Consider the following 12596-nt stretch of genomic DNA (forward strand, 5'->3'; position numbering starts at 1 on the left):
TTCTAAGCACTGAGGGGGATACAAGGTGATCAGGTTGTCCCACTTGGGGCTCACAGTCTTAATCCCCATTTTACAGATGAGGTAACAGGCACAGAGAAGTTAAGTGGCTTGCCCAAAGTCACACAGCTGACAAGTGGCGGAGCCGGGATTTGAACCCAGGATCTCTGACTCCCAAGCCCGCACTCTTTCCATTGAGCCACGCTGCTTCCCAACGTTCCTTCATCGATCCCTTTTCAGCCGAGAGGAAATCCTTACTGGCAATCGGGATATTCAGTTCCAAGAAGACCAGGACCGCAACTAAGAAATCACAATCTTCCATCTGGGATTTCTAATCTGGTTGTAGATCTAATTCTAAAGTCTAAACTCAATAGAGAAACAATATGGTCTAGTGGATAGAGCGCAGGCCCGGAAGTCAGAAGGATCTGGGTACTAATCTCGGCTCTGCTGCATGTCTGCTGTGTGACCTTGGGCAAATAATAATAATAATAATGGCATTTATTAAGCACTTACAATGTGCAAAGCACTGTTCTAAGCGATGGGGAGGTTACAAGGTGATCAGGTTGTCCCACGGGGGGCTCACAGTCTTAATCCCCATTTTACAGATGAGGTCACTGAGGCCCAGAGAAGTTAAGTGACTTGCCCAAAGTCACACAGCTGACAATTGGCGGAGCCGGCAAATCACTTAACTTCTCTATGCCTCCGTTCCCTCATCTGTAAAATGGGGACAAAGACTGTGAGTCCCTTGTGGGACAGGGACTGTGTCTAACCTGATTATCTTGTATCTATCCCAGCACTTAGTTCAGTGCTTGGCACATAGAAAGCACTTAAAAAAACATCAAAACAGATTACCTTGGGGAATTGTTCCGAACTCTCTTATAAATATGATTTTTCAAAACGTAAGGCCAAACATTAGTTTTTATGCAGGACCATCCAATAGAGAAGTTTAAAGTCTTCGTTCTAGCCGAGTTTGACTTGGCAATCCAAAGTGTAGGTGTACATGAAGAACTGGAAATTTATCAGCATTATGCTGCTCCTGGCAAGGACATTTTTTTTTTAACATTTGTAGTTCATTTGGGGCTCTCAGAGAAATTCTCACAGAATTTGGTTAATGGAGGTCCCACTGTGCCAGAACAGAGGCATGTTCACGGGCAGAAAAGCACAAGGCTCTCCTCTCTGCTGGATTTGTAGACCTTTTACATTAGAGAGATGCTTCAGTTAGCAGAATTCAGGCTAGAGGTGGTGTGGAATTTCAAGTGAGAGAAGGATGCTTGAAAGACTTAAGGGTCTGGAAAGATGGGCAGGGGGAATAAAGAGATTTATATTTGCAAAAGGTAGGGATAAGGGTGGAGGGCAGTGATATTGCCAAGAGACTTGGGAGGGCTATCCCTAATAATAATAATAATAATAATAATAATAATAGCATTTATTAAGCACTTACTATGTGCAAAGCACTGTTCTAAGTGCTGGAGAGGTTACAAGGTGATCAGGTTGTCCCACGGGGGGCTCACAGTCTTAATCCCCCCCCATTTTGCAGATGAGGTAACTGAGGCACAGAGAAGTTAAGTGACTTTCCCAAAGTCACACAGCTGACAATTGGTGGAGCCAGGATTTGAACCCATGACCTCTGACTCCAAAGCCTGTGCTCTTTCCACTGAGCCACGATGCTTCTTTAATGATAATGTTGCACTCTGTACATTTTACCTCTTTGTTTTTAGGCAAACTACTCACAGAGCCTAAATAAAACTATGATAATAATGTAAGAACCACCCACAGCATCAACCACCATTTTACTTATCCTATCAAGTGGGAAAACTATGTGTGCTTTTCATTTTTTTTTAAAACATAACTCCAAAATCACAATTTCTAATATATTATCAAAAGCAGCAAAACAGAAGTTATGGAAGAAACTCTAAAACATTTTGGAGTGAAGTAATAGTAACACCGCCTTGCATTCCACAGGTATAGGGCAAGATTGAAGAACAGACCGAGAGACATATGTGAGCAATCTCCTAAAGTGCATGGGTAATATATTTCAAAGGAAAACCTGCCACAGATAAGAAAATGAATCATTTTTACAACTAAATCTAGAAGTTGCCCTAGACTAATAAGATGCAGCAGGAAGAGTTCAGTGGTGAAAACACAGAAGCTATATTACAATAAAGATAATAGAACAATGTCCTCATACTGACTAATTTCAGGGAACAGCCATAACATGAATTTTAATTTAACAGGCATCAAACATATAGGAACAACATTAGTGCACACTAGCAGGCAGGAGGAATAAAAAGAATAAGCCAGATTTTATATTTAACCTTAGTTGCTGCTTCTGCAAAGAATGTGCTGTGCTGCATTGTCCATTCATGTCACTTACTTAATTTGCTGTTTTTCATTTTAAAAGCCGTAAAAATAGTAGACTCCAAAAGTTTATCACCAACAAAATCAAGAGAAAAAAATCTTCATAAGCACCCAAATAAACGGTTCATGAAAGAGGCAAGAAATGGGGTTGATAAGCTGATTTCAAAATAGGCAACATATGCCCTAAAAAAATTTGTCAAAAGGTGGATACATTTTAGAGGAAATTTTAAGAATAATCCTTAATAGTTCATCAGAGGTTAGTATTATTTATAAAGAAGATGCATTTTTGTAATAAGGAACATTATTTTAACTTACGCTCTTTGAAACTGTACTTCCCGAGTGCTTAGTACAGTGCTCTGCATACAGTAAGCACTCAATAAATACGATTGAATGAATGAATATTGTTGACAAACTAGAAGACAGCCCTGTTGTGGAGGGATCTTTTGGGCTATATGTACGAAACATTCTTGTTTCACATCTATACATCTACTATTTATTTAGCTTTAAATTTATATTTTTACAAAATATATCAAAGAGGTCTTTGAGCAACATTGAGCCTGAAGAAATCAAAAGCTTTGAATGAGCCCACACCTGGCAAACTTCTACTTACTCCATAAATTCATAAAATGGTTTTAGTTTATCAAGCTTCCCAGAGAAATATGAGAAATCATTTGCAGTTGTGGTTGGGTGCATAAATTCAGTTTTTTATGTTCACCCAAGAAAACAAATACAAAAAGCAATAGAAATTAGATGCCCATAGATGGTTTATTGTTATACTTAATCAAAATCCGAAATCCAATAGAGTAAACTTTCTGTTGACAACTCTATTTCAGTATATAATAAGCTTCACAAATTCTTTGCTTCAGAGAAAAACATATAGGGGAAGCAGCGTGGCTCAGTGGAAAGAGCACGGGTTTTGGAGTCAGAGGTCAAGGGTTTAAATCCCAGCTCCGCCAACTGTCAGCTGTGTGACTTTGGGCAAGTCACTTCACTTCCCTGTGCCTAAGTTACCTCATCTGTAAAATGGGAATGAAGACTGTAAGCCCCCCATGGGATCAACCTGATCACCTTGTAACCTCCCCAGCGCTTAGAACAGTGCTTTGCACATAATAAGTGCTTAATAAAGGCCATCATTATTATTACTATATAGGTTCCTGAAAAACAAGGAAGATTTAAGTGAGCACAATCCAGCAGCTGAAGTTTTCAGAGTAAAGAATCATAACTTTTACTCTCTGCTACCTTGGGAACTTTTCACACCTGCTTTGGAAAGCTATTTTATCTCTGTATTACCCAGTTTTCCCATTGGTGAAAATGATATGATTTGGGGAAGGGAAGTGAACACTTTGAAAAATGAGGAAATAAGCACCAGAATATGAAGGCTACCATGCCCATTCTATTATCTTCTTTAGTTGTAATTTCACAGAACTACAAAAATAATTAAGGTGTCTACCCAATACGTTGCCTGTCCTTCATTTGCAGTTAATGTTTGCCATGAAAATTTCTTCAGGAACATACATATAAAATGCCACAACATCACGGTATTTAGGATGCTACTGGAAAGTCTGCCAGGCCTAACCATTTTTCCAACAAAATAGAACTCAAATTCTTTGGGAGTAAGGTGATTCATGATAAAGAATACATAAATTACTGAAGTGAAAGGGCAAAAGATAAACACTCTTAGTCCTAAGAAAAAAACAAGGTTGATTCTGAGCCACATTTAAGCAAATGTGTGCAACTGATTATTAAACTGTGTTGGAATGAAGTAATCTACCACAGAAATGTCTTGTTTTTCCAAAGCGTATCAGGTCAATTACTTTTGGTTAGTTTAAAAAAACCTCCATCAACTGAAATATTGTATAGCTACATAACATATTATACAAAGATTCAAATTTGAATAAAATGCATCAGGAAATTTTTTCCTTCTGTTCATCTACCTAGGTTAAGTATGGAGCTTCTAGGACCTCAGTTCTGCAACCCAGGAAAGCCTTGTAGAGACAAAAGTATTGAGACAGGGCTATGTCTGGTACTACAACTCATTCCACACGCTTTGCTCCTCTAACACCAACCTACTCTCTCCCTCCCACTTCGTATATGACAGACTACTACTTTACACAACTTCAAAGCCTAATTAAAATCACATCTCCTCCAAGAGGCCTTTCTGACTAAGCCCTCATTTCCCCTAGTCACTATTCCTTTTGTGCGACCTATGCACTTGACTCTGTATCCTGTAAACACCTGATATTCATCTAACCTTCAGCCTCACTGCACTAATGTACACCTCTGTAATTTATATTAATGTCTGTCCCTAGATTGTAAGCTCCTTGTGGGCAGAGAACGTGTCTACAAACTCTGTTATACTGTACTCTCCTAAGCACTTTATCCAGGTCTATGCACACAGTAAATCCTTAATAAACTCCACTGACTAGAATTATTGATCAGTTAAACCAAAAATAGTCCTGTTCTGTACCTAGTGTTTTCCTTGGGTCTGGGAGAGACGGGCTAGGGTGTGGAAAAGTTTTATTCTACTCCTAGGGAAGAAAACACCAGCTTCATTCAATTTGGAATGCCAAAGGAGATCTGAAGCCGTCTGGCATAATATTGCTCTTCTTTAAGTGTTCTAGATAATGATAGATTTCTAGTTTGTGAAAGATAACCCTATGAAAATTAAATGTTTACTTACGTAAATGTGGAAAAACTATTTAATTATTGGTTCATATTTACTATTTGACAATCAATCAATGATATTTATTGAGCACTTACTGTGTGCAGAGCATTGTACTGAGCTCTTGGGGGAGAACAGTATAGCAATATAACAGACATTCCCAGCCTACAACAAGCTTACAGTCTAGAGGGTAAGACAGACATTTACACAAGTAAATAAATTACAGACACGTACATGAGTGCTATGAGGCTGGGAAAGGGGGTGACTAAAGGGAACAAGTCAGGGTGACACAGAAGGGAGTGAAAGAAAAGGAAAAGAGGGCTTAGTCAGGGAAGGCCTCTTGGAGGAGATGGGCCTTCAATTAGGTTTTGAAGGCAGGGAGAGAAATTGTCTGTCGGACATGAAGAGGGAGGGTATTCCAGGCCTGACGCAGGACATGGGCTAGAGGTTGGTGGTGAGATAGATGAGATCAAGGTACAGTGAGTAGGTTAGCAATAGAGGAGTGAAGAGTGCAGGCTGGGTTGCAGTAGGAGAGCAGCAGGGTGAGGTAGCAGGAGGCAAAGTGATTGAGTGCTTTATATTACTACAGACTATTAATATAACTCCTTTATAACTATTTTTATAACCATTTAATATAGTATATTGATTTGGTTGCTTTTTTTTTTAGGTCTTGGACTTCATTTTGCCTTCTTTCATTCACCACTTTTATCATGGAGCCAATTAAGAGCACTAACCCAAGGAAGAGCAGGATTGGCAATAGCAATAAAATAGTGAAGCTTTCCAAAGGAGAGCCAAAGGTCAGAGGGAATCTGAGAGAGCAAATGATAAAATACACGTCTAGACATACTATTCAATACTTTCTTCGATTTACTGCTTATGTTTAAAATGCAGATTTAGTTTCTTACCAGAATAACTTGAAAAAGAACTGGAACCAGCTTGCTTTCCTTCATGAGGCTGTTAAAAAAAAAAAGAAAATTCTATAAAACTTTTCTAAGTTCAGGTATTTAGTAAATCTTCCAAAACCTAGAACACTGCACTTAGATATGGGACAGTGCTATACAAAACCTGTGTTGCTAAAACCAATGACCTCAAAACTTAGCCTTTGATTGACTGTTCACATTAATACACTCAACTAGATAATAATAATAATAATAATGGCATTTATTAAGTGCTTACTATGTGAAAAGCACTGTTCTAAGCACTGGGGGGGATACAAGGTGATCAGGTTGCCCCACGGGGAGCTCACTGTCGATCCCCATTTTACAGATGAGGTAACTGAGGCACAGAGAAGTTAAGTGACTTGCCCAAAGTCACACAGCTGACAATTGGCAAAGCTGGGATTTGAACCCATGACCTATGACTCCAAAGCCCGTGCTCTTTCCACTGAACCACGCTGCTTCTCTAGAGCTATTCAGCACAAGAAATAGAAGATTTCTTTGCAAATTACCTCTTGCTCTGCCTTACTGTTCTAAAGCAAGAAAGTGGAACTCTCGGGTAGATTAATATTTTTTAAATGGAGAAATGAATTAAAATGAAGAAAAATCATTAAGGATCATCACAGTATATAATGTAGACTGAAATAATTTGAACAACTCACACTGCATACCGTTAAGCTACCATTATGCCTCCCCATCATTTTTTATGTATGCCACTTTAGCTATCTTTTCCAAATTAATGAACTAATGTACAATGACTATCCAGCATCTTTAGCTTAAAAAAAGTCAGACACTGCTCATCCAGTAGATTCTATGCATTTACACCCATAAAGCTAGATCTAAATTGCCACCTATTACAACAGGAAAATTTTCCTCAAGTTATTTGAAAGAAAATCATAATAGTCCTAAAATGGGCACTCTTTTAAATGGATTGACTTGGCTAAATAGCATCAGGAGGGGATAGAAAATAAAACAAAGGCATAACGTGGCCACTATGAAAAACACGGTAGATTCACACCTGAGATATGTCTGTACAGTTCTGGTCACTGCATCTTGTCAAGGAAATAACAGTAGTAACAGTATTGCTTGGGAATTGCAGCTAAAGCACAAGATATCTTACCTGTCTAGAAGGACCTAAAACATGACTGGATCTGGGTGAAGAAGATACCCTAAGTGGAAAGACTGAAGAGATTAGGACTCTTCAGTCTGGGAATCAGTCAATTGAATTTATTGAGCGCTTACGGTGTGCAGAGCACTGTACTAAGCGCTTGGGAAGTACAAGTTGGCAATATATAGAGACAGTCCCTACCCAACAGTGGGCTCACCGTCTAGAAGTCACAGTCACATCCTTCCCCACAAATAACACAGTCTAGAGGTGGAGATGGTTATTAATATTATTCAGTAAATAAACTGTAGATATGGATGTAAGTGCTGTGGGCCTGGGAGGGGGCAAAAATAAAGTGAGCAAGTCTGGGAAATGCAGAAGAGAATGGGAGAAGGGGAAGCAAAGGCTTAGTCAGGGAAGGCCTCTTGAAGGAAATGTGCCTTCAATAAAGCTTTGAAGGGGGTGGGGAGAAAAGTTGAGAGAGGACATGATTAACGTCTACAGAATTAGGAAATTATTCACCAAACCCCACAACAATGAGGCCAATGGGATGCCCAGTGAAGTCTGAAAGTGGTAGGTTCAAAGCAAATCAAGGAAACACTTCTTCACATGGCAAGTGATAAGCATATGGAATTGGCTGTTCAGCCTGGAAACATCAGCAGGTTCAAGAGGGGTCTGGACCAGTCCATGACAGAGGTCTGCTCTAGGTTACTAGAGGGAAAATGGTGCGGAGGGGGCTTTTTATGGCATTAGTGAAGCACTTACTATGTGCCGGGCTCTGTACTAAGCACTAGGGTAGACACTGGGTAATCAGGTTGGACAAAGTCCAAGCCCCTCATGGGGCTTACAGTATGAAACCCCATTGTACAGCTGAGGTAACAGACACAGAAAAGTTAAATCACATGCCCAAGGTCACGCAGCAGAGAAGTAGTGGAACCAGGATTAAAACCTAGGTCCTTCTGAATCCCAGACCCGTGCTCGATCCACTAGGTAGTGCTGCCTTCCCTTAGGGGTTCAGATGAAACATCCTTAAACATTAAGATGAACGTCAAAGAAGGCAATCATTTCTATCACTGTCAGAGACAAAATAGTAGACTTGGTTAGATTGCTAGTCTGACCCAATAATGGTGTTTCTAATACAAGCATACTACAACACTTAAAATGTAGCCTCTCAAAGAATCGGCATTGCTTTAACAATAATGATGATAATAATAATTGTGGCATTTATTAAGGACTAGGCAAAGCCCTGTGCTAAGTACTGGGGTAGATACAAAATAATCAGTTCAAACAGTCCCTATCTCACATGGGGCTCACAGTCCAAGAGGGAGGAGGAACAGATGTCAAGTAAGAGAAGCAGCGTGGCTCAGTGGAAAGAGCACAGGCTTGGGAGCCAGAGGTCATGGGTTCTAATCCCGACTCCACCACTTGTCAGCTGTGTGACTTTGGGCAAGTCACTTAACTTCTCTGAGCCTCAGTTACCTCATCTGTAAAATGGGGATTAAAACTGTGAGCCCCACATGGGACAACCTGATCACCTTGTAACCTCCCAAGCACTTAGTACAGTGCTTTGCACATAGTAAGCGCTTAACAAATGCCATCATTACTATTAAGCGGATAAAAGAGATAATGAGGTCCCACATGGGGCACACAGTTTGAGTAGTATGGAAAACAGGTATTTAATACCCATTTTACAGATGAGGAAACTGAAGCACAGAGAAGTTAAGTAACTCACCCAAGGTCACACAGCAGGCAAATGACAGAGCCAGGATTAGAACCTAGGTCCTTGGACTCCCAGCCCTGGGCTTTTTCTACTTGGTCACACTGCTATTCTAACTTCCTCCTCCTCCAAATTTTAATTTTGAATGGCTTTCTCAAAGTAAATAAGGAGCCTTATGATCTTGTAAGAACCACTTTACTGGAAGTACAGGGGCAAGAAGGAAGATGTACATTTGGGGAAAAATTATGAGAAGTAGGGGATTAAATTTCCATTTTTAAATGGAATATTAAGTATGACCTGATCTGAAGAGGTTTCTAACCACAGTTACACCATTTATAGTATGTGGATTAATTTATCCAAACCTCAATTAGGCCAATTATGAAAAAGTCACTCACCTACTCTTCCTTCATAGGTGCCTAGAAAAAGAACCAGGGGCACTGGTGAAAGCCTGACCACGAAGGTGGGTAGAGGGCCACCTCATGAGGTTAGGTGACCAATTCTAGACCTGCTGTGTAGAGAAAGAGACACCTCTGGAGGGCTCTTGGGAATAAGAGTTTATGATGCTCAGCTGCTTTTTTGAATTTCATCATTCAATTCAGGACCGACTGGTTAAATTCAGAAGCTTCTGCTTCACACTCAATCAATAAACTATTTATGGGGTGCTTAATATGTGCAGATCACTGTACTGCGTGCTCGGGAAAGTACAATATAACAGAGGTGGTAGATACATTCCCTTCCCATAACTAGCTTACATTCTAGGTAGATAGATATTAATATAAATAAATTGTGGATATGTGCATAAGTGCTGTGGGGCTGAGGAAAGGGTGAATAAAAGGTGCAAATCCAAGTGTAAGACACTGCAAGAGATTCAAGGGATTGCAAGAGTGCAAGACCAAGAGATTCACAGGTTTGAGACAGGGGCCTCTGCTGAATAACACCAAACTAGGGTGAAAATGGATTGTTTCATATTCAGAGCAATCCAAGGGGAGATTCAGGATTAGAAATTCCAGCCAGGATCCTGTTGACAGTTCTGTGACCAGGATCCTGTTGACAGTTCCGTGAAGTTCACAGGAATCACGGGGAACTAGATTCCCAAACAGGAATATGGCCTAAGTCAAGATTTAATCACTATTGCAAACTGGACAGAATAGCAAAACAAAAGACGAAGATTGCTCTGTACAGAATGATATTTTAGGCTCCAAGTGCAGAGCTTGACTAATTACCAGAAATCACTCACCATGTGCTTCACTTGGGGTTAGGGGATAGAAGAAGTTTTTGATTAAAATAAATCCCAATTAGCTCAACCTGGTTTTCTTCTTTACTGCAGGCGGAGCTTAAGCAAAGGAAAATGCATCACCATGATGAACTCTTCTTCTAGCCAGATACCAGGGCAGCAATAGACAGGAACCAGAGTCCCAGACAAACTGAAGATTTTTGGTAAATTCCTTCTGTGGAAAACTTCACTCCACGGAGGATGGGGTGGAGCTCTTCCACTAGGGTAACCTGTAACCACTGTGTCCAAACTGATCAGCTTGTATCTACTCCAGCGCTTAGAACAGTGCTTGACACACAGTAAGCGCTTAACAAGTACCACTGTTACTATCATTACTAGTAGCAGAGACACCAAACTCTTCCCAGAATATCCCAATAGCTTCTGGGTAAGGGAAATTAGCCTCTTTGCACCATGGATTTCGGAGTCCATCGATCTGTCCCTTTCTTCCCCTGCAATTCTCTTGACAGCCTTTTAGCTAGATGTGCTGGAAAGGGTTTTAAAACACACTGCTCTCGCTGTGACCTTCTAATACCAGTTCTGCCACATGCTGGCTGTGTGACCTTGAGCTAGTCACTTAACTTCTCTATGCCTCTGATCCCTCATCTGCAAATTGGGGATTCAACACCTATTCTCCCTCATACTTGACTGTGTGCCCCACGGGGCGTCTACTTATCTTGCATCTATCCCAACACTTATTAAGCATTTACTCTGCACTGAGCACTGTTCGAAACACCGGGGTAGATACAAGCTAATCAGGTTGACACAGCCCCTGTCCCACACGGGGATCACAGTCTTAATCCCCATTTTACAGATGAGGGAACTGAGGCACAGAAAAGCAAAGTGACTTGTCTATGGTCACACAGCAGACAAGTGGTGGAGTTGGGATTCAAATCAGGTCCTTCTGATTTCCAGGCCCATGCTCTAACCAGTGCTTAAATACCACAATCATTATTAGCACTATTAGCTGACAGAAGAGAAGGAGGCAAGGAATGATGGTTGTTGTTGGTAGGAATGGCGTTTATTGAGCTCCCAATGGGTGGCACATACTATACTAAGCGGTGGGGAAAATACAGCAGAAGCCCAAGACACGTTCCTTGCCCAAAAGTGAGTTTACCCTCTAGCAGAGGAGACAGACTGAATATATCCATTTACCAGCAGAGTAATCATAATCAATAATTGATTGCACCAGGCTGTTTTACCATTGGATGTCTCATGTGGCTTGTTGGCAATGAGCAAAATACTTGAACATTTTAGTAAGCATAATATTCTTAGAAGGTGACAAATTAACAATCCTAAAAACCAGGATTTTCTACTTATTCATACCCCCAAAGAGATTAGTTTTCTACTTCTTGAATTATTTAAAGTGACAGAAAACAGGGGTTCTATTGTGAGGAAAATGATCCCTGCTGGAAAAACACTGAGAATGTAGGCACCTGAGACAAAAACTGGTAAAAGCACAAAAGGTAGTCTCTTCCACATGCCTCACCTTTCAAGCTCTAATTCTCCTCTGACCTCCTTTGCCCAAATATTTTTTCTTGGCACCCTCCAGTCCATCCCAAAAGGCCCTGGTGCAGTCATCGGGGCCTTGAATTGAAACACTGTCCTTTTCTCTGAACCCAGAGGTCAATAGAAAACCATAATTATAGCCATGTATCTGACAATTAAACAAGCTGGAATGGGAACAGCAGTGTGGGCAGACCAATGTTCTGTGCCTACAAAGCACAGAGAACTGCACTAGACACTTGGGTATATAAAAGAAGTATATACTAACTGCCATTTTACAAAGATGGCATGTGCATCTGTAGTTAGGGCAGAGTGAAGAGGGAAGAAGCTTGAGGCAGAAAGACTAATGAGACTCTTATAGCAATGGTTTTACAAGGTGATGGTTTAAAGGTGAGACAAAGGGACAGATGAAGAAAATACTAAGAACCAGAAGATTCTGTTTGCTAAACATACACGCACACACACAAACACAGTGCCCAAGAGCAAACACGCAGGGAGAAAAATGACTCTGAAGAAAGCTTAGAAGATACATCCTTGGGGCTGCAGTCCTTCAGGGTCAGTTCCATTGCAAAAGAGAGGACCAGACTGCTAGAATCATCATTGGCTGCAAAGGAGTCTGCAATCTTCAAATGAGAGGTGAAGACAGCAAGTAGGAAATAATGTGGATTCATACAGTAAATTTTCATGTCATGCTCTTGTTTTCTGTAAGAAAACTTTGGATTCTGGCTTAATTTGGCACCTGACACCACGACATAGTGACTGGAGATCTGAAATAAATAGAGATTGCATTCATATCGGAAAGAAGTAGATTAGTTGGACAGATGTGTTCTCTTTTATCACATGGATACTTTTTTCAATGGTCTACTTGAGTTTGCGAAGAGTAGATGTGATTAAAATCTGTAGAGATGATGATTTTCAATGATGATATGCAATAGGACCTTAAGAATCTACAGTCCAACATGGTATAATGCATTATCACATCATTATAATAACACACACCATTGGTCTAATTTCACAACTGAACCTCTCCAGTAGAAGAGCAGATT

The 12596-nt window shown here is 40.4% G+C and overlaps 1 protein-coding gene across 1 annotated transcript in view; it reads right to left on the reverse strand.

Moving 5' to 3' along the window:
* Window positions 1-12596, reverse strand: part of ULK4 (unc-51 like kinase 4) — a 542391-nt gene that overhangs the window by 250195 nt on the left and 279600 nt on the right. The window contains exon 31 of the mRNA XM_038768285.1: window positions 5923-5971. Within this exon, the coding sequence (XP_038624213.1) occupies window positions 5923-5971 (49 nt within the window). The remainder of the gene's footprint in view (window positions 1-5922; window positions 5972-12596) is intronic.

Source organism: Tachyglossus aculeatus, chromosome 2 (assembly GCF_015852505.1).
Source record: "Tachyglossus aculeatus isolate mTacAcu1 chromosome 2, mTacAcu1.pri, whole genome shotgun sequence".
Classification (NCBI taxonomy): domain Eukaryota; kingdom Metazoa; phylum Chordata; class Mammalia; order Monotremata; family Tachyglossidae; genus Tachyglossus; species Tachyglossus aculeatus.